The sequence below is a fragment of the Heliangelus exortis genome, chromosome 11, assembly GCF_036169615.1.
Source record: "Heliangelus exortis chromosome 11, bHelExo1.hap1, whole genome shotgun sequence".
Taxonomy (NCBI): Eukaryota; Metazoa; Chordata; class Aves; order Apodiformes; family Trochilidae; genus Heliangelus; species Heliangelus exortis.
This window is the reverse complement of record NC_092432.1, coordinates 11,735,593-11,761,161: the sequence shown is the minus strand read 5'-3', so window position 1 is coordinate 11,761,161 and position 25,569 is coordinate 11,735,593. Positions and strand designations below refer to the sequence as shown.

Sequence of the window (25,569 nt, the reverse complement as noted above, 5' to 3'; positions counted from 1 at the left end):
AAGGGAGCCCAGCTCCAAACAGATGGTGATGGGGAGGACCATGCTGGGGATAATGGTGTGAAGGCAGCAGCTTGTGTGTGATAAGTTTGACACGTTGCCATGGGACAGCTGCAATTTATAAACCTAAAGCATTATTCCCAGACAGGCTTCGTGGTGTCTTCTTCAGTTGCCCATATTCCCTTCCTCCCTACCAGCTGCCTCAGATGAAGAGGAGAAGGAGGAGGAGGATGATGGTGCTGAGATGGACGAGCTGCTCTGGGCTGGGAAGGACTTTTCTTGGAAAAAGGTCTGTTCTCTGCAGCACAGGGTGGTCTCTAACAATGTGTGGGTGAGACTGGCAATGTGGTGCTCTGGTGCTTGGCTTCCTGAGCTCAGCTCCTAGAGGAGCAGCAGCATGGGTGTTATTCCCTCTCAAGGCTTGATTTTCCTTCAGATCATCCCTTTCCCACCACTTCTTCCCTGTGAGCTCTCGGGACCACTGTGGCATGGATCATAGCAAGGATTGAGCAGTTGATGGGCAGCCAGGACATGTCCCAGCTGGCTGCCACCCTGGTCTGAGTGTGTTGCTGACTCCCCCTGCTGAATTTCCACCCAAAATGGTGGGACCCAAATCACCCCTCAGGCTTCCACCTCCATTCAGACTTAGGTCAAGTTTGCTAGCACAGTGCTGGGGAGAGCCAGCACCGTGGTCCAGACAAGCTTTCCCTAGGCAGCTGGGCTTAACAAGGATACTGGGTGCATCTACAAAGCATGAACTCCAATAGCAGCATCACCCTTTTCTTTTGGGGCTGCTGCTGGGCTGTTTTTGCTGGAGTGGTGGGGATGCTGTGCAGGAGAGGTTTGGGCTGTTTGTCTGTCTGTCTGCAGGCTGCCAGCAGGCTGGTGATGAGCAGATGGTGAGCAAGGACTGTGTGGTGGAGGCTGCAAAGCAACCCCTGCCACCCACCATGCTGCCAGGGGCTGTGTGGGCATCTTCAGGGTAGGAGCCCAGGTCCAATGACCCACCTCAAGTTCCCCACTGGTTAGATCAAATCAGCAGATTAAAATTATATTTTGTGGGGGGATAGGGCCTTGCAATATTATCCATAGGGGCAGCTCTCCTATGAAAAGAGGCTAAGAGAATTGGGGTTGTTCAGCCTGTAGGCTCCAGGGAGACCTTAGAGTACCTTCCAGTGCCTGAAGGGGCTACAGGAAAGCTGGGGAGGGACTTTGGACAAGGGAATGAAGTGGTAGGACAAGGGAGAACAGTTTCAGCTGAAAGAGGGGTGAAACATTAGGGAGAAATTGTGCCCTGTGAGGGTGGTGAGACCCTGAGCCAAGATGGCAAGAGAAACTGTGGCTGCCTCATCCCTGGAAGTGTTGAAGAAGAGGCTGGATGGGCCTTGGAGCAACCTGGTCCTGTGGGAGGTGTCCTTACCAGTGCAGGGGGTGTGGATCTGTAAGGTCCCTTCCAACCCAGTCTGGGATTCTATTATAGCATAAAGGTTTGCATTAGCTTAGTTGCACCCTGCTATAATGTTTGGCCAACTTCACATACATTTGAAATGGGAAATACAAATGTTGAGTCAACCATTAAGAGTTTTTAGGGAAACCCAGTGTTGGTGGGCACTCAGACTGTGAGCAGAGTATCCTTTGTAGCTTGGCTTGCTTGTGAGGGGATTCCTTATGGTTTGTTCTTCATCAGTGTGAGATCTTTCCAGGTCCTGCCTGGCTGGACTGTGCTGTCACCACTTCCCTTGGGATGTGGTGATCCCATCCTGTGGTGCTGCTGCTCCTGTTTGGCCCTGCCCAGGTATTTATTCTGCCTGATTCCCCTTCCATGTGCACTCGAGGTTGGCTGTGGAGTTTGCTTATTGTTGCAATACAGGGTTTTGAGTTTTTGGAAGAAAACACCTTAAGGAAAGGCTTTAGAGATAATTTTATTTTTTTCAAATCATGAATTGATGAAGGCAGAGTGATCGAGGTGTTACTGGGGAAAAGAAAAGCCTTGTGACTTTTCTCTGGTGAGTAAATACATTGCTGATATTTACAGCTAGCCTGCTTGGAACTGAATTAATTTTCTGGGAGATGAAAATGCAGACCATGCTTTGTAACAGAACCAGGAGACCCTGTGCTTCCCCCTGCTGTTCTGTGAACAGGGAGTTTGTCTGGGGCAGGCAGGAGTGATGATGGGTACAGGGACACTGGGTGATCCAAGTGATGGTGGCCACGTGGCAGCATTTGGAAAGCAGGAGCTGGTGGCTGTCAGGTAAAGGCAGGGAAATCTGTGGGAGTGAATGGGAGGATCCTTCAGGTAATGCATAGATATGATCTTAGAGAAATCCCCACTGTGAAATTCCTCCTACCTCTGTGAGGGGAAATAATAGGAGGGAGCTGCTGGTCCTATGGGATCTTCCCCCCATGTCAGGGCAGATTCTGCATCTTTTCTGACCTCACCTCTGTATTACAGAGGAGACGTGGTAGGACCAGAGCTGGGTGTCCAGCAGTCCCAGTGATGTGCAGAACAGTGATGTGAGATGCCTTTTGCAAAGCTGTCACTGCTGGACTCAGGGCACATTTCTGACCTTTTTTTTTTTGCAGGTGCAATGTTCCTGTCTGCTCCTTTCCAGGTTGGCACACACAGCCTGGGCTGGAGGGTGATGAGAGAGGACAGACCCTGCCTGCCCTGCTCTGAGGGCACAGTGAAAGCTCTGGTGATACCTGGAGCTGAGCACAGAGGGGCAGTGCCTTTGGAGGAGCAGTTCTCATGTATCTTAGCTATGGGAAAACACCTCTGTTGCCCTTCTTCATCCTGCCCTTGTTGGCTCTGTGGTGATGGTGAGTCCCAGCCCCCTTGGGCTGGTGGGGTTGCTGGGGAGCGGAAGTGGGGGCTGCAGAAGTGCTTTGTGCTGGGGATGCTGATGGGGCCAAGGCTGGGCGGAAGCTTGGGAGAGATGTGGAAACAAAGGGGGAGGAAAGGAGGAGGAAAAAAGCCTCCTTTTCTGTGCCTGGGGGAAGGGAAGTGCTCCCCAGGGGCCTGGTTCTCAGCTTTAACAACAACTCTCCAGCTTGCATTTCTCAGAGGAAATCTTTGCAGCTGAAACAAAGAGGAGGCTTTTCAGCCTGCAGTGTCTGCTCCGAGGCAGCTGCAGAAATCCTCTGCAAACAGAGCAGCTTCATCTTCCTGCTCCTGAGAGCCCTGCCTGAAGAGAGAAGGCAGGAGTGCTGTGGTTCCAAGGTGTCAGTGGCAGCCAGACATCCCTGTGGCAGCCTGGAGCTTCACAAAAATGCTTCATGAGCTTCAGGGAATGTCTGGTACCAACAAGAATCTCACCTGAGCTGTGTCTGGCAGGGGCTGGCAAAGGCCTTGGGTGCAGAGCTTTCTTCCACCACTGTTGCAAATTTATTACCATTTAAAAAAATAAATACCTTTGGGTCTGTGCCAGGGAAGGCTGTGTGGGCTTGGCTGGTGTGTCTTGGCAGGGCTTTCCTGACATGGAATTTTCTGGGGCTGCAGACCCCTGTGCTGTGGGGAAAACCTCTGCTCACCCTCCCTCGTTACCCCTTGCAGAGCCTTCAGGGTAATTTCACAACACTTTGGGCAAAACTAAGGTCAGGTCCCACCCTTTCTCTTGCCCCAGCATTCCCCAGTGCCAACCTGGGGTGCTGATCTCAATAAATTGTTAACTTTTCAAATAGAAGTCAGTCAGATTGGTTCATCTGCAGTTGGGGAAACACCAGCACTGGCAACTCAGCCCTCTGGCACCCTCAGCTATTGCCATCCTGAATCCCATCTCGAGTTTGAGATAGAAAAAGCCCCCCCTGAATCCCTGAATTTAGTGGGGGACCATTTGTTGTAGCCAGCCTCAACTAAAGGTCAAACCAAGGCTTGAACCCCCCACTTTGAGCATCTCCTGGTGGTGGGGACCTGCTTGGGTAAGAGAGGGTAAGAGGCTGAGTGTACCTTGGCCAGATGTGCAGCAGCATCTGGAATCTCATCCAAGTTTTGCTAGCAGGGGTTGCTTCAGCATTTGGAGCCCATTGCTGGGCTCTCTGCTCATGAATGCCCCTTGTGTGCTGCAAAACCAGGGAGTGCTCCAAAGCAGCTCCTGCCACGCTTGCAGACTTCAGACATCTGCTCTGAATGAGTGCCTGTCCCCAGCCCTGACCCTGCCTCTCAGGACAGCCACAGCCAAAGCATCTCATCTGTTCCTCCTGAGGGAGCAGGACTGAGCTTGTCCAGATGCAGGTCAGCTTTGTGGTGTGTGTTTGCTGCTGGGACTGGGCTGCTGCTCTGCCTCTTGCTTCAAAGCAGCCTCCAAAGCTCATTCCTGCTCCTCCCCAGCCTTTGCTTTGTACCCTGATGTTCCCTGTCCTCCTTTGAGGCTGCAGCAGGAGCCAGAGCTGTTTTCCACATGTCTGAGGACTCTGTGGCTGCAGCCACTTGCCCACAGTTACCAGCACAGGGATCCATCCAGCTGATGTTTGGTGCCAGAGTGCTCCAGCAAGGATCATCTGGGCAGCTTTTGGGGGATGGAAACCTGCATGGAGTCCAGGTGGGATTTACCCTCCACTGCCCTACCTTGTACCAAGTAGGTTATGAAGGTGACCAGGTGTGCCAGATGCCCTTGATGGAAGGAATGAGAGGAGATAGGGCATTGGCTCTTTGATTTGCAGTGTTATCAGCTGGGAAATGCTGCTCTGCTGTGTGGGTGGTGGGAAGAACCCCCCTGGGATGCAGAGGGGTGACCTGCTCACTGGGGATACCCTGGTCAGCAGCTCTGGATTTGCAGAGCACCTCCATCCACTCTGGTTATTCCTCCCCTCCTTGATCAAATTATGGCTGAGCATGACATTAAACTTGCAAACTGCAGCCTTTTTCTTTGCCTTTCAGTATATTTTTTGTTACCAGTTTCATTATTATGCACGTTTCTTATGCAAATACCTTGGGTACTGCAGGGTCTGAGGATGGAAAATTCGCCAAAATAATAATTTGGGATGGAGAACATCTATGATTTAAGTTCCTCCCCAGAAGCCCTTTCATTGTTAATTATAAGCAGGCTTGCAAGCACCATGGATTTTAATTTTTAGCTAGTTTTGATGTTGAAAAACCTGCCTTTATTTCTTTTGTGTGTTCGTATTTAACACTAAGAAAGCTCTGGTGCACACTTTGTATCTTCAAAGCCTGACGGGAGTGGAGTTGCACTTGCAGTTAAGATATCAAAGCCAAGATGCTGCTTTTATCATGTGAACTGCTGGAAGCAGGGACAAAGTGATGAAGCTGCAATGGTGGGAAGCCCCAGGCAGTGCTGGGAGTCTGTGCCTACTTTTGGAGGAGCCTCTGTGAAACCCGTGGGGTCCACCTGCATTTTTTAGGGGTTGCTGAGCTTTGATGCTGGAGATCATGGTTCCATGAAGCTAGGAGAGAGAAGAGGCTCAATGCAGAAGGTCCCTGCAACCTACTCCCTGCTGCAGCACTGAGGGCTGATGCTTGAGCCTTGTCCATCAGCCCCAAAAAAACGATGGGGAGAAGGTGCCAAGGGAGTTGACATTGCTCACGTCTGGTCTGCAGGAGTTGGGATCCCATCCAGCACTGCCCACGCCAGGCTGGGCACGGAAAGAGAAATCCTCCTGATTCCCAGGGCACATCTGTGAATCCAACACAGATTTAGTAGCAGGCCTGGGGAGAATATTGGCTTCCTCCTGGCTCATTCTTCCTGCTGCCACTCACAGTGCCTGGGTCAAGATGTGCAGCCTTATTACCACCTCTGTTGCTGCAAAATCCTTCCTTGCCTGCAAAAGGGATGAGAAAAAAAAAGTAAAAAAATCAAATGCTTTTAAATATAGCCTGGTTTGGGTTATTTTTATTTGGCTTTCATTTTAAGCTCTCCACGTCTGCTTGTTCTGTCTTTTCCTCTGTAATCAAAAGGGTGAGGCACTTCTTTTGCTCGGGAGCAATGAAAGACCTGAACCTCTTGTGTGGTCACCTGGTTCTGAGGCATGGACTGCAGCCATCAGAGCGTTGGGGACACCACCTGAGCCTTAGGAACACCACCTGAGCCTTGGGGACAGGAGACATCTGCAGAGAGAAAAACATGGTAAAAGCAAAAGCTGCTTCCTTTGGGGACACAGCTGGTGTGTGTGCAGCTGATGCTGAAAAATTTGTCTTACAAAGAGCTCGGTTTCCTCCCAGTGCCCTCCCTGCTCGTCCTCCTCTTTCTCCTTTCCTGCCCTGCTCCCGAGGAGCGGTGCTTGGGATGTAAAAGGAGAAAATTGGGTTAAAGGAGCGCGGGGGACAGCTCAGGACAGCGGCCCCCGCCCCGCCAGGAGCAACCCCATGGGCTGCGGGAGCGATGGGGACGTCCCCAGGAAAAAAGCAAACCCCAAAGGCAGGGAAAGGGATTTTCCCCAAGGAAAGGGGTGGGGTCTTTACATGGCACTTGCAGGGGGAAGGTTGCCCTGACGCTTCGAGCCCGTCAAGTTTTATTCTTTTGAGGTGGGGGACCCTCAGGGCCATCCCCTTCCACCACGGGGACTCCCAGCTCTTTGGGGGATCCCTTTTGATCCCAGCAGCATCTCCCACCCCGCAGGATATGGGGCCTATCCTTGCCCAGACTTCCCCCCCATCCAACCCCCCGCCCATCCCCGTTCCCCCCATCCAACCCCCCGCCCATCCCCGTTCCCCGTTCCCTCCCCCCCCCCCCCTCCTTTTTTAGGCCCCGCCCTCTCCTCTCCGCCCCGGCCGGAAGTGGCCGCAGCCAATCAGGGACGGGGACTGCGCCCCGGGACCCGCCCGCGGCGGAGCGCGCGCTCCCGCCGTCCCGCGCCGCCTTCCCGGTAAGTGCGAGGCCCCCCCCACCTCCTGCCCTACACCCCCAGCCCAGCCCCAGCTCAACCCAAGCCCCCCTCAACCCACCTCCCCCCAACCGAACCCACCCCCCCCAACCCAACCCCCCCCAGCTCAACTCAGCCCAACCCGACCCCCCCCAACCCAACCCGACCCAACCCCGTCTCGTTCCGAAGAGGGGGATGGGGATGGGCGGACCCGGGGAGATCGGGAGCTCTGGGTCGGGGGGGGAAGGACCCCGCCGGAGGTGGAGCCGCCGCTCGCTTCCCGCTCCCGTCCCGCTGGGTTGGGGCACGGAAACCCCGGGAGCTGTTCCGGGGCGGTGGAATGAATGAGGTCCCCCCCCCTCCCCCGAGCAGAGATGGGGCGGGGGGGCGGGAGGGTGTCGGGAAGCCCTGTCGGGTTTTGGGGTGCCGGGGTCCCCTCCTCTTGCTGTGGGAGCTCTCGATGGGCGGGCGGGATCCTCCGGTTGCCGGTGAGGCAGCGCACCCGGGACGCTTATAAATCCACCCCATCTCATCTCATCTCCTTGTGCCCCCCCGAGGGGAAGGGCTGGTGCCCTTTTCCCTGGGGGTGAGCACAGGGAAACCGCTTTCCTTCCTTCGTTCCTTCCTAGCGCCATATTCTGCCAGGGGTTGGGGGGCTGCATCTCAATTTTCCATCCCCCTCCTCCCCACAGGTTCCTGACCGCGCTCCGAAAAATTAAACTGGGATTAAAAATAATCTCGAGCCGCGCCGGGCACCATCCCGTGGGGGGAGGAGAGGGACAAAGTGGGGGATCATCCCAGGCACCTCCAAAAGCTGGGACCGATGGGTGTGCAATTCCTCTCCCCGGACTTTTCACCTCCTCTTAGGTCAGGAGGAGAATTTGGCAGCTTGATGGGAAAAAGCAGGAGGTTGGTTGCGTGGTGGTAAAGGTTAAATGGGGAACGGGTGACATGGGGTCCCCAGGGCCCTGCTGTGACAGGGGATTTAATTATTCCTGGGGTTTCAGGAGGGTTCAGCCCTCCTGGCTTGTCATTCCCTCTTCCAAGGGACATAATCTTGGGTTTGTTACATCCCAACAAAAGCTCAGAGCTTCAGCTCATGCTGCAGGGATGGGGAAACTGAGTCACGGAAAAGCAGAGAGGTCCACTAACTGCAGAAGGGAGACTGGGGATGCAGGTGTCCCGTTCCTCTGACACCTCTGATATGGGCTGTCATGAAACCTAGAAATTAGAACTTATTTTAGCATCACCAGGAAAAGAGTCCCAGGGATGAGGGTGAGGAGATGAGTCATGGTTTCCCTTGGCCAGGCAGCTGAGCTGTGCCCTGCCACCCTCTCCCTCCCTTCTCAGCTGCCTGGGGTTTGGTGTGGGGCTCCCTCCGGGCTCCTCTGCTTGGGAAAAGGTGAGAATTGGGGATATGGTTTCAGAGGAAGAGCTGGATGACTTGTTTTCCCCAAAGGAGCCTTGTGCTCGGGGAGAAAGGAGGAGGAAGGAGGGGAGATGCTTACATTTCTTGGGGCAGAACCGGGGTCTCAGTTTCCTTTTCCCACTGTGCCTCAGATTCCCTGGTGGGAGCTGAGCAGAGCTTCAGGGCTGCCATTTCCCTGATCCGGGGGCTTTTAAGGACGCCTGAAGTTGTTCCCCTTTGTATCAGCCTCTGGATGGAGCAGTGGGGCTGTGGGATGACCTGGGGCAGGGACCCAGCAGCAGGGATTTGGCTGCAGGATCTGTGAGTCACACTCCGAGGGAGGAACGTGGGTCACGAGCTCTTGGCAGGGCCAGGGAGGGATGCTGGGGAAAGAGCCACAGTAGCCAGCAGTGCTGGGCAGCTTGCCCTCACCTCTCCCCACATCGAGCTCCCAGATGCTTGGGTTTTATTCCCTATTTTCTTGGGGGCAGCTACACGCTGGAGACTTTCCTACAGCGGGCAGGGCTGAGCCTTGCAGCCCTTGAGCTGCTGGTGGAGCCAAGAATCTGCAAATCTGTTTGGTTTTTAGCCAGTTGGGATGCTGGGAATGAGTTGCCTCCTCTTGGAGGACAGGGATGTAGCAGCCCAAGGCTGCAGGGAAAAGCTGGGAAAGAGAGGAACAAAAGGGGAGGAGAAGCAGTGAGGAAGGGAAGAAACTCACGTGTCTTCTCTGGGCCCCAGCCAGCACCTCTGGCACAAGAGCTGCCTCTGGGTCCCTCCTGACCCCAGCACAGGTCCCCGAGCTGGTGTCATGCTGGAGCCAATCCTCCTCTGTTTGACCACGAGGTGGGTGCTCTGGTGGCTTCCTAGGATCCCCTGCCTCCTGCTGATCTCCTGCCCTCCTTTGCTCTCTGCCTCTGGCTCCAAGCACTGGCTCAGTGTTTCTTTTTGGTTTTTTTCCCCAGCTCAGGACATTGGTTGGGAGAGTGCTGGCTTCTGCTCCCCTCCCCTGGCTCTGATGGCACCAAGGATGCTCTGCCTGCTGCTCGCCCTGAGAATGCTGCCACTCAGCCTGGCAGGTGAGTGAGGGCTTGGGGTTGGTGTGGTCTGTGTGTCCCCACTCTGTGGGAGGTGTCCTGAGTGACTCCACCTTCATCCTGACAGATCTGCCTTTGACCTGTGGTTCCCAGTGCCCACAAGGTGGTTCTCCTGGTTTCATGGGGATCACCCCAGGGGTGTGATGGCTTCTGGGCCACCCTCATCACACAGGTTATCACCTCCCATGTGCTACAGCTGAATAATGAAGCCATGGGAGGACAAAATCCTGACTTACCTGGCTCTGTCCCCATGTGCTGCACCTCAGCCCAGGAGAGATGTTAGGACCCAATTCTTTTGGGATGCTCAGCAGCAGTTCTGGCCAGGCTGGGGAATGTTCCTCAAACCTGCTGGCATTTGTCATTAGCTGGAGGTGGATGTGATGCTCTCGAGTCTGCCAAGAGCCTGGCAGGCTGCCCGGGTGCTCCTCTGGCCTGTCTGCCCATCTGCAGCCCCTGGCAGGTCTGCTCCAGCCTGGCCTCCTTCCTGTGGTTCCTCAGCCTCCCCACTCAGGTTTTTGCTTAATATTTCAGATCTCACTGCTGTCCTCATCCCCAGGGGGGGTGTTTGCTGTGGGTGGTGGTGCTGAGGTCAGAATATCAAGCAAATCCTTGACCCAGAGCAAGGTTTTTCCCCTTTTCCACTTCGTTTTCGGGTGGTGTTGGGGGTCTGCTCTGGGGGATGTCACCAGCTCACTGCCAGTGAGCACCCTAGGACTGGCCCCCAGGGTCCTGCAGCCCTGATGTGGTTGACATCGTTGCTTGATGTGGGATGTGGCAGGCACGGTGCTGTGGCACAGCTGTTGGCATTGCACCAGAGCACTGGTGCCATCTAGTGCCTGCCAGCCCAGCCATGGCATTCCGGGGGATGTGGGGCTGTGTCCCCACTGCTGTCACCCTTCAACCTGCTCTCCCCATGGGGAGGAAGGGGGCTGCATGTCCCAGGGAGGTGCCAGGTTTGGGTTTCTGTAAGTGGCGTGTGATGCCCCAAGGTTGGTGCAGGATGCCTGAATCCCTGCTGGCAGGGGGGGCTGGGCTGGGGATTGGTGCTGGGGAGGGTCCTGAGATGTCACCCCTCGATTTGGTTAAATGTTTTCTGGGTGGAGAATCCAGGAGGTGCTTTGGCAGGGTCTCACCACCACGTGCTTTTGCCCTTGTCACCTTCCCCAGCTGCCATGGAGATCCAGGTCCCGGATGAGCCTGTGGTGGCTCTTTTTGGCAGGGATGCCACCCTCTGCTGTTCCTTCTCCCTCGAGGCCAACTTCAGCCTCGACAACCTGACCGTCATCTGGGAGCTGACAGACACCAAGCACTTGGTCCACAAGTTCTCTGGTGGCCGTGACGAGCTGGCAGACCAGGATGGGGGCTATGCCAACAGGACAACCCTCTTCTATGACCAGCTGGCCCAGGGCAACGTCTCCCTGCTCCTCCGGAGTGTGGAGATCTCAGATGAGGGCAGCTTCACCTGCTTCGTCCAGGTCCAGAAACACAGGAAGGCAGCTGTGACCTTGCAGGTGGCAGGTGAGGTGGTGTCCTTGCATGTGTCCTCCAAAGGGAAGGGTTTTCCATCACGCTTTTGGTCCTTCTTGGAGCTTCTTTCTCTCTCCTCCCTTGCCGTGGTCTCCTCAAGAATTCAGCTCTCTGTTAGAGACTGAACAACTACATCATCCCAAAATATTTCTGATGGAGGGTGGTGAAGTGGCTCTTGGTTGAGAGGCCACCTGAAAGCATGGGCAAAAATGAACCAAAGCTGGGGAGGCTTCAGCTGGTTGGCCTTATTGGCTTGAACAGTGTGTCCCAGGGCTTGCCTGACCTCATTTGGTTGCTCCAGTTCCTGTTCCTTCACCTCATGCCATCTCTCCTCTCCCTTGCAGCTCCCTACTCCAAGCCCAGTATGAATCTGGAACCCAACAAAGACTTGAAGCCAGGAGATCTGGCAGATGTGACTTGCCATGCTTCCCATGGCTATCCCAAGGCCAGCGTCCTCTGGCAGGACAGTCAGGGAAGCAACATCACAGAACATGTCACCACTTCTCAGGTGGCCAATGAGGACGGTCTCTTTGATGTCCACAGTGTCCTTCACGTGCTGGTGGAACCCAGCAGCACCTACTCATGCTTGGTGCAAAACCCAGTGCTACAGCAGGAGACCCAAGCCTCTGTCACCATCACAGGTGAGCCACCAAGGGACAATGCCAGGGGAGGGAAGGGGTGAAGTCTGTCTGATAAAGGTGACTGCGGTGGCACTGGGGTCCCTGCTGTGGCCCAGAGCCACCCTGGGGGTGGCTACCCCTTGTCCCCTCTCTGCATCTCTCCCCATGGACCTACAAGCATCCCTCTTCCTTAGCCTCCAGCTTTGCTAGCTGGCCTGTCCCAGTCCATAGCACCACAGGGCATGGTAGTTACCTTCTCCTTAGCACCTGGCCATGGGATGCTCTGGATTTGGGGTTCTCCATCCCAGCTGCAACAGTTCTACTTCAGGAAGGAATCCAAGCTGGAGGAGTTCATCAAGCACCTTCAGTGTTGTGGCTTCACTTTGAGCTCCTCTTCCTGCTCTCCCTGAGCTTTTTATAGACTTGTGCATTAATTAGAGTTTAATTGCCCTTGGTCTGGCACTTACTGGATTGGGAAGGTGCATCCCTTCTGGAACATAAATTTTTGGCTGGATGCACCAAATTCTTACTGGAAAACCTGTGTGTCTGGTGCTGGTTGGGGACAGAGGGGTGGCTTACACGAGGGCTCCCAAGTACCAGAGCAAATTGTCAGCCTTGGGTGACATCTGTGGAGGGGCAGGGCTTGAGACAAGACCTTACCTGAGGAAGAAGCAATGTTCTGGGGAATAATCAGGTTTCTGGTGCTCCAGGAGCTGCCCCTCAAGCCCTGGTGGTCCCTGCCAGGCCACCCCAGGCCTTGGCAAGGTGGGTCCCATCCTTCCCCACCCTGTGGCTTGAGACGTGAGGGAGTGAAACACTATCTAATTCTTCCCATGAGCTCCTTAGTTTGAAGTTATTAGTGGAGTTATTTAAAGGTTAACAAAGTATTTTAGGGAGTGACTCAACCTGCTGCTTCACCAGCTGGGTACAGACCCTGCTGGGGGAGGCTGTAATGAGAAGCACTGATGGGTTCACTTCCAAAACCACCCTGAGTGCCACCAAAATCCCTCTGTGCCACGTGTCCCCCAGTGTCCTCCCCCTGGTGACATTTCCCTGTCCTCCCCCTGCCAGGCCAGCACCTTGCCTTCCCTGCTGCTGCTCTCTGGGTGACAGTGGGGCTGTCCCTCTGTGTTGTGGTGCTGCTTGTCATCCTGGCTTATGTCTGCCAGAAGAAAATCCGACAGAGCTGCGAGGAAGAGGAGGAAAACACAGGTAAGGTGGCAGCTCTTTCAGCCCTGCTTTTCCTCCCACCCCCCCAGCCCATCTCCTCCTGCCTGCCCTCAACATGCTCTGGGGGGGTTGTTGCCCCCAACCCCCTGGTGTGGCTGGAGCATCTCCTAGAAGGTGCCTCCAGTATTTGTCATCAGGGAAACACCAACTTCTTTGACACATGGAAATAGCAAGAGAAGGGATGCTCTGTGCTTGTTTTCTGCATCCTTCTCCTGATTTGGCGTTTTGGTTTTTTTTTTAATTACAGAGAGGTTTATGCACATAAAGGAGAAGCTTTATTGCTTTATAAAGCTGCTGTGCTCCAAAAATGGCTGCAGAAGCAGCTTTGCTGGCGTTTTCCCTATGTTCCTTCTTGCTGCCTCCCCAGATGTTCTCTACCCAAATCCTTTCCCTGCTGGCACTGTTCCAGAGGGATGGGACCCACTGCCTGCCTTCTGGGGGGTTCCCACATCCCTACACCTGCCTGCTGATGCCACCGGCATGCCTGGCTCTCCCCAGCACAGGGGGATTTCCCAGCAGATCCCAGGGAATCATCTACAGGATAAAATAATAAAAATGTGTTGTTTTTTTTTTTTTTCCTCTGTAAGTGAGTGTTTTCTCCTTGTTGGGGGATTTATCCTGCTCAGATGTGGCTCCAGGCCAGCTGACCTCAGTCCTTTAGCATCGAGACGTGGCTCCAAGCCTGATGTTTTGCACCAGCAGCCTCACGCCCTCACCAGTGACCTTTTGCTGGGGCTCTTGCTCACCCAGGGGCCAGGCCAGTCCCCTGCCTCCCAGCAGGAGCAGCTGGTTTTCCTGCTTTCTGCTGGCAGGGAACAACATTGTGCCAGGTCCTACCCAGGTGGTGCAAAGCTGCCAGGCACCCAGCTGGGGTGACAGCCTGGTAGCCCAGTGGGTGCTGTATGAGGGGGAAGGGGCTTCTGCTTTGCTGACAGGGGACTTGCCACCCTGGGGTTCAGGGTGGTCCCAGCCACCTCCTTCCCAGTGGCTTGGGAGTGCTCAATCCCCAGTGGGACCACCAAGGGGTGGGGACAGCGGTTGGCTCCAACCAGTGGTGACAATCCCAGGGACAGCCACCAAAGTGGGCAGGGGCACCCAGCAGGTACTTCACAGGCTCTGGTTTGCTTTTTTGCAGGGACAGAGGAGCAGGATGAAGAGGGGGAAGAGCCCAAGACAGGTGAGTGAGAGAGTGAGTGAGTGAGTGAGTGAGTGAGTGCTGCTGGTGTGTTATATATGGGAGTGCCTTCTAGCGTGTGCCTGTGCCACTGTCCCCATGCCAGCTGTCACCCAGCACCCTCCAGTGATGCTCAGCCCCCCCCATGCTTGCCCAGTGATAAGCTCTGCCCTCTTTTTAATTGAGAAAGAAGCATCAAAGAGGTTGATTCTCTGCCCAATGATTACCTGTGGGCACAGGGGTGCCGGCTGCATCGCTGCCAGGGGATTTAGGAACGAGGGGTTGGTTTGTGGTGGAAATCAGTGAGTGCAATTCTTAGCCTGGGTTCCCCAGAATGAGGCTTTTAGCCTCATCTTCTGGGGAGGCTTTTAGCCACCTTTGGGGAGGTGTTTCCCTGCAAGATCCCCCCTCCCCACCCCTCCCCAGTGCTGAGGCTCTGACCGTGTCCTGTGCTTTGCTTTTTGCAGCCCTGCAGCCCCTGAAGAGCATGGAGAGCAGAGATGGTGAGTGCCTGCAGCCTTGAGATGAAGATTTCTGGCCAAGCACCTTCTCAGATCTAAGCGCAAAGCATCCGTTGCACCCCCATCATCCACTGTCAGGGTTGGGTTCTTTATTTCCCTCTCTCCCCAATTTGTTTTCTAATTTTTTGGCCCCGGTTTTAGTCAAATTTCCCCTGAGATAATTATTTCTCAGCACTTTCCCACGCCAATTTGGGCTGTGCTTGCTCAGGCCACCATCCCTACCCACCAGCAGTGATAGACTGAGGTGGCTGATGGCTTCAGCGTGGTGATTCTTCTCTCATCCTTCCTTTTCTTGGGCACTTTGGGATTAGGAAAGACTCCTGCCAGCAGTCTGAGTCCTTGCGAGGAACTCCAGCCTTTTTTTTTTTTTATTTATTTTTTTTCCTGGGGTGTTGCCATGGGTTTGGATCCTCACTCTCTGCAAACAGAGAGTCATAAGCTTCGTCCCTCCCCATGCAGAATTCCCCAGCAGCAGCCTCTTGTTGAATTTCTGGAGGAATCTGATCAAACTGGGAGTCCCAGTTCCTGTTTTAACCTTCGAGGATCTTCTCCCACCCTCCTGGCTGGGTGCTGCCAACCTCCCATCACCCAGTCCTGTGATGGGCACCAGCATTTGCTGTGCAGCCCTGCTTTTCCCCAACTCATCCCTCTCCCAAGATCTCTATCTTTTAATTTATTTCCTTATTAAAGCAGAGGCACCTCTGCTGCTGGGGAATTACTGCTAATTTAACCCTCCCTTCTTATTAACATCTCAGTTTTGTCTCTAATTCCCCCCCCACCCCCATAGGTTTATAAAAGCTTTTTCTCCCTTCACATCTTCAAGGAAGCATCAACCAACCCCACTTTTCCTCCTTTTTTTCCTCCCCCTTGTCCTTCTCACCCCTTTGCAAGCTGCTGCAGACTGTGCTCAGCTTCTCAGCCTGCGTGCTTTACCCCCTGGGCCAGACATCCTCCACTTTTTCAGCAGATAGGAAGCTGGATTACTAACATCTTACAGGGTTTGCTGGCTGTGGGGGGGGTTGCTAGCCAGAGGAAGGAGGAAGGGATAAAAACGCCTCTCCATGTGTCTGGTTGTATTTGCCTGAGGCTGGTTGTGAGGGGGAATCACAGTTTTCCAGGGCCAGGAGAGCCCAGAGCTGCTGGCTGCCAAGTACTGACCTGGGGATTATTCTTCTTTTTTTCATGTTTTTACCAATTTTAATTTAGTTGTTATGTTTTTTTTTTTTCCTTCCCAGATAACGAGCAAGAAATTGATTGATGGGAGCTGGGACACCCCCAGGCAGCGCCCTGTGCCCTGGACCAGTTGAGGTGTCTCCAGTGGGGATGAGCTCCAGGTCCCATGGGGAGGGCATGGACCTGCTGCCACCCCTTGTCTCAGGCTCTTTCACCCTCCTTCTTCCCCAGCTGTGTCTCTGGGGCACCCTGGGGCTGGAAAGAAGCTGCAGCTCTGTATCCCTGGGAAGCCCCCACGACCCCTGCATCCTTCCTGGGGAGGGGGTGTGCAGTGGGGAGACTCCTCCTTGTCCATCTCTCCATCCCCACGTGGGCTGTGAGCTACTGAGGTCAACTGATCCCCCCAAACTGACCCCCTCTGTGTCACCACAGCTGAGCCAGCCACCTCCCAGGACAAATTTTGGTGCCTTTTCCACAGCCAGAGGCCTCTAGAGGGGTGATGGGCTCAGCAGAGTCCCAGGGAGTGAGCCCAGAGCCTGAGGCTCCATAGGAGATGGATGGGACCTACAGAACCCCCAGGCACAGGGGGACAGAGTTGGTGCTCCTGGCCCTGATGGGTTCTCCACTCTGGGGACTTCCAGGGACAATGATTTTTTCACACTGTGCCACTGTGGTTCCTGCTGGACTTTTAATTTTTGCCTTAAATGCAAAAAAAAAAAAAAAAAAACCAAACCAAAAAACATTGGGGTGGTTATTCACTGCCTAAAATTAAGCCAGGGGATTTTTTTCAACGGGGACCTTGAGGGGGACCTGCTGGCTGGGTGAAGCCCCCATGTCCTCCCTGTGGTGGCCAAACTGGTGCTTTGGGGGCTGAACTTTTGGGAGGGGTTGGGGGTCTTTGCCCCCATAAGTCTTGGGTGTCCTGGTGTGACAGGGTGCCATGTCCCTGCGCCCACTGCCATGGCTGGAGAAGTCCCCTTGATGCCTCTTCTGCTGGTTTTTGTCCTTATTTAAAATCCAGAATCTGAAAGGGATTTTTTTTCATGTGTGTGTGTGCCTTGACAAATAAATTTGGGGGTTGTTTCAGGCAGGGCTTGAGGTGATCTCCAGGGTGCATCTTTGGCTGCAATGAATTTAAACATTGAAATTCCCCAAGTGAAACCTTCTTGTCCCCTTGCAGCCCAGCCCTGTGTGTTCCTCGGTCCCCCTGCTGCCACTGCAGCACCTCATGTCATGTCACCCTCAGCCATCACTCCAGGGCTGGAGAGGTTCCATGCCCTCATCCTGCCTCTTTATTTTAACACCTCCAAGAGCAGAACCAAGAGCAAAATCCCAATAGATAGAAAAATATGGCTAAAAAATGAGACAAGGGAAGCAGGCAGGGGATCAGGGAGGGGTGGATGGTGATTTCATTTCAGGGGTTTGATCCACGGCCTGAATTAAACACCAGGGCTATTTTTAATGAGGTGTCAGGAGGTAATATTAATATTAATTGGATCCCAGATACTGAGCTTGAGGAATGAAGGTCATTACCCACTCCCAGCTTCTTGGTGGGTGGCAGGATAAGTCGTTCCCATGTCCAGGATGTATTTAAGGGTCCTGAGCTGGTGCCAGCATCCCTGAGGCTGTCTCCTCCAACTGGGAGCTTTTTGGGGCATTTTTTAATGGCAAAATGTAGTTTGTGTCATGCAGGGAAGGGAGACAGTGAGGGTGTCAAGGGAGAAAATCATTGTTAAGCTTTGGCAGCCAAGGGAAAATATTGCTTAGGTGGCTCTGGGTGAGGAGATGTCCTGAACAGCTTTGTCCTGAACTGCTTTGGCTTGGGGCTGAGCTGCTCCCTGCTGTCCCTGGGAGGACGCACTGTGCTTTGGGGTGGGATAAAGCACCCCAGGAGGAGCTTAGTTGTACCCCTTGTCCTCAGGTGCCATCTTGCTTTAGTGGCTGTCCAGGTGATGGGTCTTTTGGAAGGAGAAAACCATCCAGCCTCTTCCTCGAGGACTCCTGAACCCAGCAGGCTGGTTCCTGGGTGGTGTGGGGGAGCCCAGGCAGGGTTGGGGCTGGTTGGCCACGATGCCCTGGTCCTGCTGGTTTTTTTTTCCCTTCCCCAAAAGCCCCGACATCGTTCTCCACCCATTCCCAGGTAGCAGTGAAGCTGGCAGCAGTGATTTAACAAGGATGTGAAGTGTAGAAGATAACCAAAGGGCTCCAGCTTCTCTTGACCTCACTGCAGAGGGAGGGGAGGAGAGATGCTGAGCTTTGTTGCTTCTTCTCTGTTGGATTTCATGGGTTAGGTGATATGGGATGGGACCCAACATTGCCCCCAGATCCCCAGTTCTTGGCCTCAGAATTGCCAGGCCTGGCCTGAATTCAGCTGTAAAGCTCTGAGCAACTTGGCTGAGCTGCTTTCTGATTTTAAGGGCACTGCAAACGTAGCATCTGACTTTCCCAGGGGAAGTAGGGACGCAAAGCAGCCTCAGGTCTGGATCTTCTTGCTCTTCGGTGAACGTGAGGAGCAAAGCCCTGAGGCCAAGACTGTGAGTCTGGGGGAAGCTCATCACAGGGAGAGGCAAAAATTGTTTTCTACCATTTAATTGTAGCTTTCCCTGGGAAGCAATGTCCGAAACATGACTTAAACAGGACTAAAACCCCAGGATTTGTTGTTCATGACCAATTTTTATTTAATTTCCCTTGTGGTCCCTCCTAGTGCAACAATTGGGATGGAGAAACCACCCAGCTCTGCACCAATTGTCCTCAGGGAATTTGCTTTCTGCAGGCAAGTGGGAGCCAATGGAAAATGTTGGCACACTTAAAAGCTTCTTTTTGGGAAAAAAAAAAAAAAAAGGCCTTGAAAAAGTCTCCACTTGTGCTATTGACCCCAGTACCCAAATCCTTTGGCTGGGGGATGACAAGAGACATGGTATTCCCAAGGGAACCGTGTGGAATTGGCACTTCCAGAGCCAGTTTCTCCCTCCCAGGACCCATTTTCCAGAGCCCGATCCCAAGTGGGTTTTCCCCTGCATCTGGTCCCGCTAAATCAGAGTTAACGGAGGGGTTGAGAGACATCTTCATTAGGGGTTTGGCTTCCCTGCCTGCTTTACCCATCTCATGATTTATCCATCAGCAGTTAGAAGGGACCTGAAGCAGAAAGAAAGCTCAGGGAGTATTTATCTCCCTGCCTCAAGAAGTCGTTTGGGAGAGATTGGAAAGGAAAAGGGGATGTTGCTTAAAACACCCTGACCTGGCAGCCAGAAATTGCCTCTGGCCAGGAAAGTGAATGAGTGATCTTCCCCCTCTGAGCTGATGGGGTTGGCCATAGCATCCTTTCCTCAGGGATGGGGAAGAGAGGTCAATGTTGAGAAGAAACTTGACTGAAAGAGTTCCACACTCTGGCCCCACAGGGAGGTGGTGGAATCCCCAGCCCTGGGGGTGCAAAGCTGTGGGGAGGTGCTGAGGGGCACTGGGGGCAGAGCTGGGTTCATGGTTGGCCTCTTATAGGTTTTTCCACCCAGAATGACTCCCTGGTGTTTAATGAGTGGTGTCTCAGGTATGGAGAAGTTGCTTCAAGGTTGCCAGAGTTTTCAGTCCACTTTTTGACATGGTATTTGTTTGGTATTTTCTCTGGGGAGAAAGAGCCTGGGCAGGCCCAGGGAGGAGCCACCTGGGGAGGTGCTGCCAGAGAACTGGGTTTTCTCAGCCCCGGGGGTGAAGTTGGGTATCAATCTGAAAAAAATTCAGGAGGGGACCCATCCCAAAGAGAGGAGAGAATATTGCTTCCCAAAGCTCCCACCGTGGGACTCATCCTGCTCCACCACAGATGTTCCAAGAGTGGATGCATCCTTTGGTCTTGCTCTTGGAACTGAGGCTCAGTGAAGCCTCCAAGCTCCTGTTGGCCCCAGGGAAGGACAGACCGCAGCAACAAAATGGAAGTTTTCTCCAGCATTCTTCATTCTTGAAGGAAATCTATGCTTGGAAGACTTCACAGATGGAAAGGGCTGTTCCTTTGGAGCTGTTAAACACAGATCACAGGGATGGATGCAGCACCAGCTGTGGTGTGAGAGCTGGGTGGTGGTGGATGGTTGTGGGTTTTTTTTCCCTCCCTATTGATCTCTTTTTTCACCCAAATGAGAATGAAAGCTGTTTCCTACCCAACACATTCAGGCTTTGAAGGCCAGTGAACTCTCCCATCCCAGTTTCATCCCAGATGCCTGAATTTATTTCTCACCATCCTGATCCCAGCCCTGTGACCTGCTGACCAATGGCTGGAGCTCTTTAAAGATGTGAGAAACAGTTTTGAGCAGAGAAACTTGGGTACACCTGTCCACTTAGGCCCAGTTTTCAGGAGGTTGGGTGAATCAACTTCCAGTTGTGTGTCCTGCTGGGTGGTGGGGCTGCAGGCATCAGCTCCCATCCTCCCAGCTGCCTTTGGAATCCCCATGAGCAAGCCCAGCCTGTGGGGTAAAAAACATCAATCTAGGGCAGGGATGAGCTGGGTTTGGAGGTGCCCCACTGCTTGCTGAATTAATAAAACAAGGGCTGCTGCTGGAGAGGTTTTTCCTGTTGCATCATTTATTCATCACTCATAAAACCATCAGGGGCAAGGCTGGGACAGGAGGAGGATGCCAGAGAAGGATGACATGTGACTGGGGGGTGTTATTCATGCTTTGGGGAGCCAACAACCAACGCCTCATGCAGGGGCCAGCAGGGCAAGGACATCCCACCAGGACTTTGGGTGTACCCCCTGCTCATCCTGCAGTCTCCCCAAAAGGCAAAGGGTCACCCCACCCCACCCCACCCCAGATCCTTGACCAAGAGGAAGATGCTTCAGCCAGAAACCCCGGGGTGATGCCCCAAGAAGAACACAACCTAAAAACCCTCCTGGATGCACCACTGAGGAGAAAAAGGTGCCCAGGGCATCACTCCTCTTTTGGGGAGAGCCCCTCAGCAGGCTCTGCCCCTGCTGGAAGCCCCTCTGGGTGCCTCCCAACCTCTCCATCCAGCTCCTGGGGGGTTGTTTAGTCATCACACCCTCCACACAAGCAGCTGTGCCAATTAGCATAATTAACATGTGAGGGCCAATTAATGCCTTGATTATGCCTGCCACTCACTTCTCAGCTGCTATGATGGGAAGATCAGCTTTTGTATCTCTGCTTTCTCTGCAAATGAGTCAGTTCTGGTGCCTCCAGTACTCAGCACACTATTTCCCGGAGCAGATCCCCAGGAATCTGAGTGTGAAATCCCCAGGACAGCCAAGCCAGAGCCCAGGTGGCTTTTCCAGTTGGAAATCCTTTCCATTCCTAAATGCTCCACCTCAAGTGGTGCTTCAGGATCTTTTGGGGAACTGCTGATGATGGGGGGAGATGAGGGCTTGTGGGAACCTCTGAGGTGGCAGAGGCTGATGCCAACCCCCAGAGGCAAGACAGAAGGACATGGGACAAACCCCTGCAGGGCAGTTCTCAGGTAAATCCATTCTCCATGCCCCAAAGAGGTGGTCCAGCTGGGTCCCATTGTCCTCAGCTGCTCCTGGCTGGGTGGGGGCCCTGCCTGCAGCCCCAGTTGTGCCCCACCTGAGCTGGGAGAGCTCCTATAAAAGGTTCCTGAGCAGCAGCCTCTCCGTGAGCTGGTTCTTCTGGGGTCAGGATGGGGTCTGGAGGCAGCTTGGGTGCTGTGCTCTTCTCCTGGGTGCTGGCTGGAGCAATGTCTTACAGCCCCTGGGGTGTCCCTCAAAGGGATTCAGGGGTTTTGAGGGGTCGGGGGGACTCCTCTTGGAGTTGGCTTCAGGTGCCTTCCTTTTCCCAGCCCTGGGCATGGGTGGATATTTCCCAGCTCCAGGCTGCAGCCCCTCTGCACCCCGTGGCTGTGCAGTGCCAGGAGGCTCAGGTGATGGTCACGGTCCACAGGGACCTTTTTGGGATAGGGCGCTTGGTCAGGGCTGCAGACCTGAGCCTGGGCTCAGCTGCCTGCCTGCCCGTGGCCCAAGATGCTGCTGAGAACACTGTCACCTTTCTGGCTGGGCTGCATGAGTGTGGCAGCACTCTGGAGGTGAGGTGGGACACCAGGGTGAGGGGCTGCTCCCCATCTGGGGATGAGGAACCTTCTCTGGGCTTGGCCCAGCCCTGGGGGGGTGGGGTAGAAGGGGATTACTGTGGGGTATTGTGCTATCATGCTGCTGAATTTGCTGAATTTATCTTAGCAAAGGTCCTGGAAATGACCTGGTGAAGGTGATGCCAGGGTTTGAGGTGAGGAGGGACAGCAGCTCTCCAGTGTGAGGTGGTGTGACCGTAGCTGAGCTAACTTTTGGAGTATGGGGACTGTCCCCAAGCCCTAGAGGAGGTGAAGGGAGGGAAAGGGGCTGGCTGCCCTCCTTAGCAGGAGAGGAGAAGGGCTTCCTGGAGCTGGTGCCACAAGTAACCCCCTGGGGGTAGGACTGGTTTGTTTTACTGCCTCATCAGCTCTCCCAAATGTCCCTTCCAGTTGACCCCAGACTCCTTGATCTACAAAACAAGTTTGTCCTACAAACCTACTCCTTCTGGCAACCTGGTCATTGTGAGAACCAATGCAGCAGTGGTTCCTATTGAGTGTCACTATCCCAGGTGAGAACCTGGAGGGCTGTTTCTCTGCTTCTGTGGACCTGAAGGGATGGTGGCAGCTTTGTTTGGGATCTTTAACATGCTTATCTTCCATTTAGGAAGAGCAATGTGAGCAGTAAAGCTATCCAGCCCACCTGGGCTCCCTTCCACTCCACGCTGTCAGCCGAGGAGAAGCTGAGGTTCTCCCTGCGCCTGATGAACGGTGGGTACAGACCTGGCAGCCCCAATTCCCTCAGCTCCTTCCTCCTTCCAGCTTTCGGCCACATGCTGAGGGCCCAACCAGCCATAATCTATCAAAAAAACCCCAAATGTGGAAGAAGTGACCTGCGTCGCAGTTCAGAGGTTCCCCGTGCAAGGTGGTGTTCTCCTCCTGAGCTGTAACCCGGACTCTACCTTCCAGATGATTGGAGCACTGAGAGACTCTCCAATGGCTTCCAGCTGGGTGAAAGGCTCCACATCCAGGCTGACGTTGCTTCTGGGGGCCATGTACCCCTCAGGCTCTTTGTGGATGACTGTGTTGCTACTCTGAGCCCGGACAGGAGCTCCTCTCCCCGATACTCCCTGATCAGCCTCAGTGGGTAAGGGATGCTCTGCTCCCTGGGGTGGGTCTGGTGTAGCTGGCTGGGATGTCCCTGATTTCTGCCCCGTGCCCAGGTGCTTGGTGGATGGGAGATCAGATGACAGCACTTCAGCCTTCATCTCTCCAAGGCCAAGGCAGGAAACCCTGCAGTTCATGGTTGATGCGTTCAAGTTTGCAGGAGATGACAGAAACCTGGTGAGATGTGGTGCCCACCCCTCTTCCTTCAGTGTCCTCTGAAGCTCAGGAACAGATTTATTAACCTTGGATGTTGGTTTAATTTCTCTTCCAGATCTATATCACCTGCCACCTGAAGGTCTCCCCAGCTGACCAAGCCCCAGGTCCATTGAACAAGGCTTGTTCCTTCAACAGAGCCAGCAGCCTGTGAGTAGCTGGGGTAGGGAGGGAGGGGCCCAGCCTGGAGCAGAGCTTTACAGGTAATTCTCTTTTCAGCTGGGCTCCTGTGGAAGGTACTGGGGACATCTGCAGCTGCTGTGAGACAGGCAACTGTCTGACTTCTGGAGGATACTCCTGGAGAATGAATCCTGCAGCCCGATGGGCAGGGAGGCGTTTGAAGAGAGGGGTCCCTTCCAAGCATGGTAAGGCTTTGGGTCCCAAAATCTGAGTCCACCTCTTGTGGTGGCCAAGGTGCTGCAAGATCTTCAGCAAATGCATCTTAAGATGCATCTTGCCTTCAAACTCCTTGAGTATTAATCACATGTCCTATGTAAAGCTACTGGAAACCCACAGGGGCCACCCTGAAATCCAGGCTGAGCAGGAGCTGCCTCAGCTGAGCTCCATCTCCATCTCTTCTCTAGGTGGGCCTCTGAGGGCAACAGAGGCTGAAGTCTCAGTTGGACCACTGTTAATTCTTGATCCAGCTCAGGGATTACAGAGTTCCTTGGGAGCTCTGGGCCCAGCACATGAGACCTTGCAGGGTATGTGTGCTTGCTGCTGCACCTTCACTTCTCAGCTGAAGGGGACTCCAGGTTGGCCTCTTCATGGGTTCACACCTGGGCAGAGAGCTTCTGGAATAATCCCCAAAAGGTGGTCTGGGGGGACGGGATGGAACGGGACACAACTTCTTAAAGTTCAGATGGAAAGCCATTAAAGGTCTGCTAACTGACTCCTGTCCCTTGCAGGTGCTGCTGAAGGGCTTCCTCTGCTGGTCACAGTTGCCCTGCTCGTGGTGGCCACTCTGCTGACTTTAACTGCCCTTGGGCTGGTTTTTGTGTGCCAAAAGTGTAGCTGTCTTCCTGGAGTGTCATTGTAACTCCCTGACCCTAATAAAGAGAAATATTTGTCTCTCCTCATCCCCTGTGGGAAGGGACATGCTCTGAGAGGGGAATCAAGGCTTTGCTTCTGCACCCTCTGCCAGGTAAGCCACCTCCAGGGGTGACCTCAGCTCCTTGGGAAGCCACCAACGAACCAGTGGTGGGACCAAAGATGCCTGGAGAGCTGCTGCTGCCTGAAAGCATCTCCCAAGCCACAGCACTTGGAGGGGGAAGGTGGAAGGTTTTCCACATGGTCAGGGCTGCTGCTGGGACTCAGCACACAGCTCTGTGGGCTTCCCAGGTGATGCTCTGCCTGACAGCAAGGAATCCTAAATGCTGCCTGCAAGAAAAGGCTGGCTCCTACATTTCATGCAGATGTAAACTGAGAGGTGCCAGATGGGTTCCTGGCTCTAGGAGTCCTGGTTGGTGCTCATGAGCAGGGGTGATGCTGGAGAACCTGAGTCAATATGCAGAAGGTGGGCCTTAGATTTTGTTTTTTTCTGTGGCTTTCCATCCTGTGGAATGTAGGTTTGTCCTGATCCCTTGGTTAAGGCTGCTGAAGGCTTGAGGTGTCTTGTGCCTGGGGGAATCCAAGTCGGGGTTGAGCTCTTGGTGTCTCAGCTCCTTGGGGTGTGAGTTAAACACCAGTTGTATTTCCCAGGCTCTTGAGTGATGCAAATGTTCCTCAAAGGTGGTTTGCTTGCCCTGAGCTGCTGGGGACACGCTGAGAGCAGTTGTCACCCCCAGGCCAAGCTGGAGGCTGCAGAATTCCCTCATCCCATGGCTGGGTGCTTTGAGGTGCTACCTGCTGGTGATTTTTGGTATCATCTTCGTTGTGCCAGGTGACCAGGGTGTCTTACCCTAAGCCTTGGTATGCTGCTAGTGGAGCTTTTCCCTGTGAAGGGGTTTCCTGAGCACTTGTCTATTAGAAATAACATCCATTTTCCTTGTGCAGACCTTGAGAAGGAGCCAAAAGGAAAATTTGAGGAGTTTATTTCCATCTGAGATAAAAAAGCATTTCTCCAAGAAGCTGGAGTTAACTCCCTTCTCGTTCTTGCTGCCAGTAAAAACTCATTGTGGTGTAGATGGGGACAAAGGAGCAAAAGCCATTTGAAAACATCACCAGTAAATTAAAGTTTTGCTGTATTTGCCCAGATAATTCAGTGTAATTCCCAGCTAATGAATTAATGCACCACTTCTTGTTCATTATAGCTTCCCTAATTTGATTGGAGCTCTAAGGGCTAGCTAGCTTCATTGCCAGCGAATATTAATATAATAAAGAGTTTTATTGGAGTTCTTCATTCCCAGCCAGCTTTGTACCCTAGGGTATCCTGTGCTGGGAGGAAGAGGAGGGTCAGAGGTTTCAGGGAAACCCATTAGCTGCTCCTGGGCAATCTCCAGGTGGTCACATCCAAGGGCTACAGGGTCACCCCATCCTTAGTCACATCCCAGCCCTAAAGGGAGGAGAACCAGGAGCCAAAAAAAAGGTGTCTGGGGCATTAAACACATCAGCAACTGAGGGCTCAGGGGTGGAGCAAGGAGAGCAGCTCCCTCCTCCCACAGCCCCA

The 25,569-nt window shown here is 53.7% G+C and overlaps 2 protein-coding genes across 3 annotated transcripts; both read left to right on the top strand.

Annotated features, from left to right (window-relative positions):
- The first annotated feature begins 6,738 nt into the window (after nt 1–6,738).
- Nucleotides 6,739–16,656, top strand: CD276 (CD276 molecule). Of its 2 annotated transcripts, XM_071754604.1 has the most exons (9): nt 6,750–6,816; nt 8,963–9,067; nt 9,187–9,300; nt 10,486–10,836; nt 11,190–11,486; nt 12,537–12,677; nt 13,831–13,872; nt 14,337–14,372; nt 15,626–16,656. In XM_071754604.1, exons 3-9 carry the CDS (start codon nt 9,240–9,242, stop codon nt 15,646–15,648), a joined length of 951 nt encoding a protein of 316 aa, XP_071610705.1. In that variant the 5' UTR covers nt 6,750–6,816; nt 8,963–9,067; nt 9,187–9,239; the 3' UTR covers nt 15,649–16,656. The 2 variants fall into 2 exon arrangements, with proteins under 2 accessions (XP_071610706.1, XP_071610705.1); XM_071754605.1 differs by lacking the exon at nt 8,963–9,067 and having other exon boundaries at nt 6,739–6,816.
- Nucleotides 16,657–21,063: 4,407 nt separating this feature from the next.
- Nucleotides 21,064–24,167, top strand: LOC139800961 (zona pellucida sperm-binding protein 3-like). Its single transcript, XM_071754607.1, has 9 exons — nt 21,064–21,602; nt 22,035–22,153; nt 22,249–22,352; nt 22,551–22,728; nt 22,805–22,925; nt 23,020–23,111; nt 23,181–23,326; nt 23,546–23,665; nt 23,870–24,167. Exons 1-9 carry the CDS (start codon nt 21,201–21,203, stop codon nt 23,998–24,000), a joined length of 1,413 nt encoding a protein of 470 aa, XP_071610708.1. The 5' UTR covers nt 21,064–21,200; the 3' UTR covers nt 24,001–24,167.
- The last annotated feature ends 1,402 nt before the right edge of the window (nt 24,168–25,569 follow it).

Excerpts from the sequence above, each read along its gene's own strand:
- CD276 (XM_071754605.1), top strand. The coding sequence starts at position 9,240 with ATGGCACCAAGGATGCTCTGCCTGCTGCTCGCCCTGAGAATGCTGCCA. Across the intron at positions 11,487-12,536 it reads AGCCTCTGTCACCATCACAG|GCCAGCACCTTGCCTTCCCT; the intron begins GTGAGCCACCAA and ends TCCCCCTGCCAG. Across the intron at positions 14,373-15,625 it reads GAGCATGGAGAGCAGAGATG|ATAACGAGCAAGAAATTGAT; the intron begins GTGAGTGCCTGC and ends TTTCCTTCCCAG.
- LOC139800961 (XM_071754607.1), top strand. The coding sequence starts at position 21,201 with ATGGGGTCTGGAGGCAGCTTGGGTGCTGTGCTCTTCTCCTGGGTGCTG. Across the intron at positions 22,353-22,550 it reads CTCCCTGCGCCTGATGAACG|ATGATTGGAGCACTGAGAGA; the intron begins GTGGGTACAGAC and ends TCTACCTTCCAG. Across the intron at positions 22,926-23,019 it reads CAGGAGATGACAGAAACCTG|ATCTATATCACCTGCCACCT; the intron begins GTGAGATGTGGT and ends TTTCTCTTCCAG.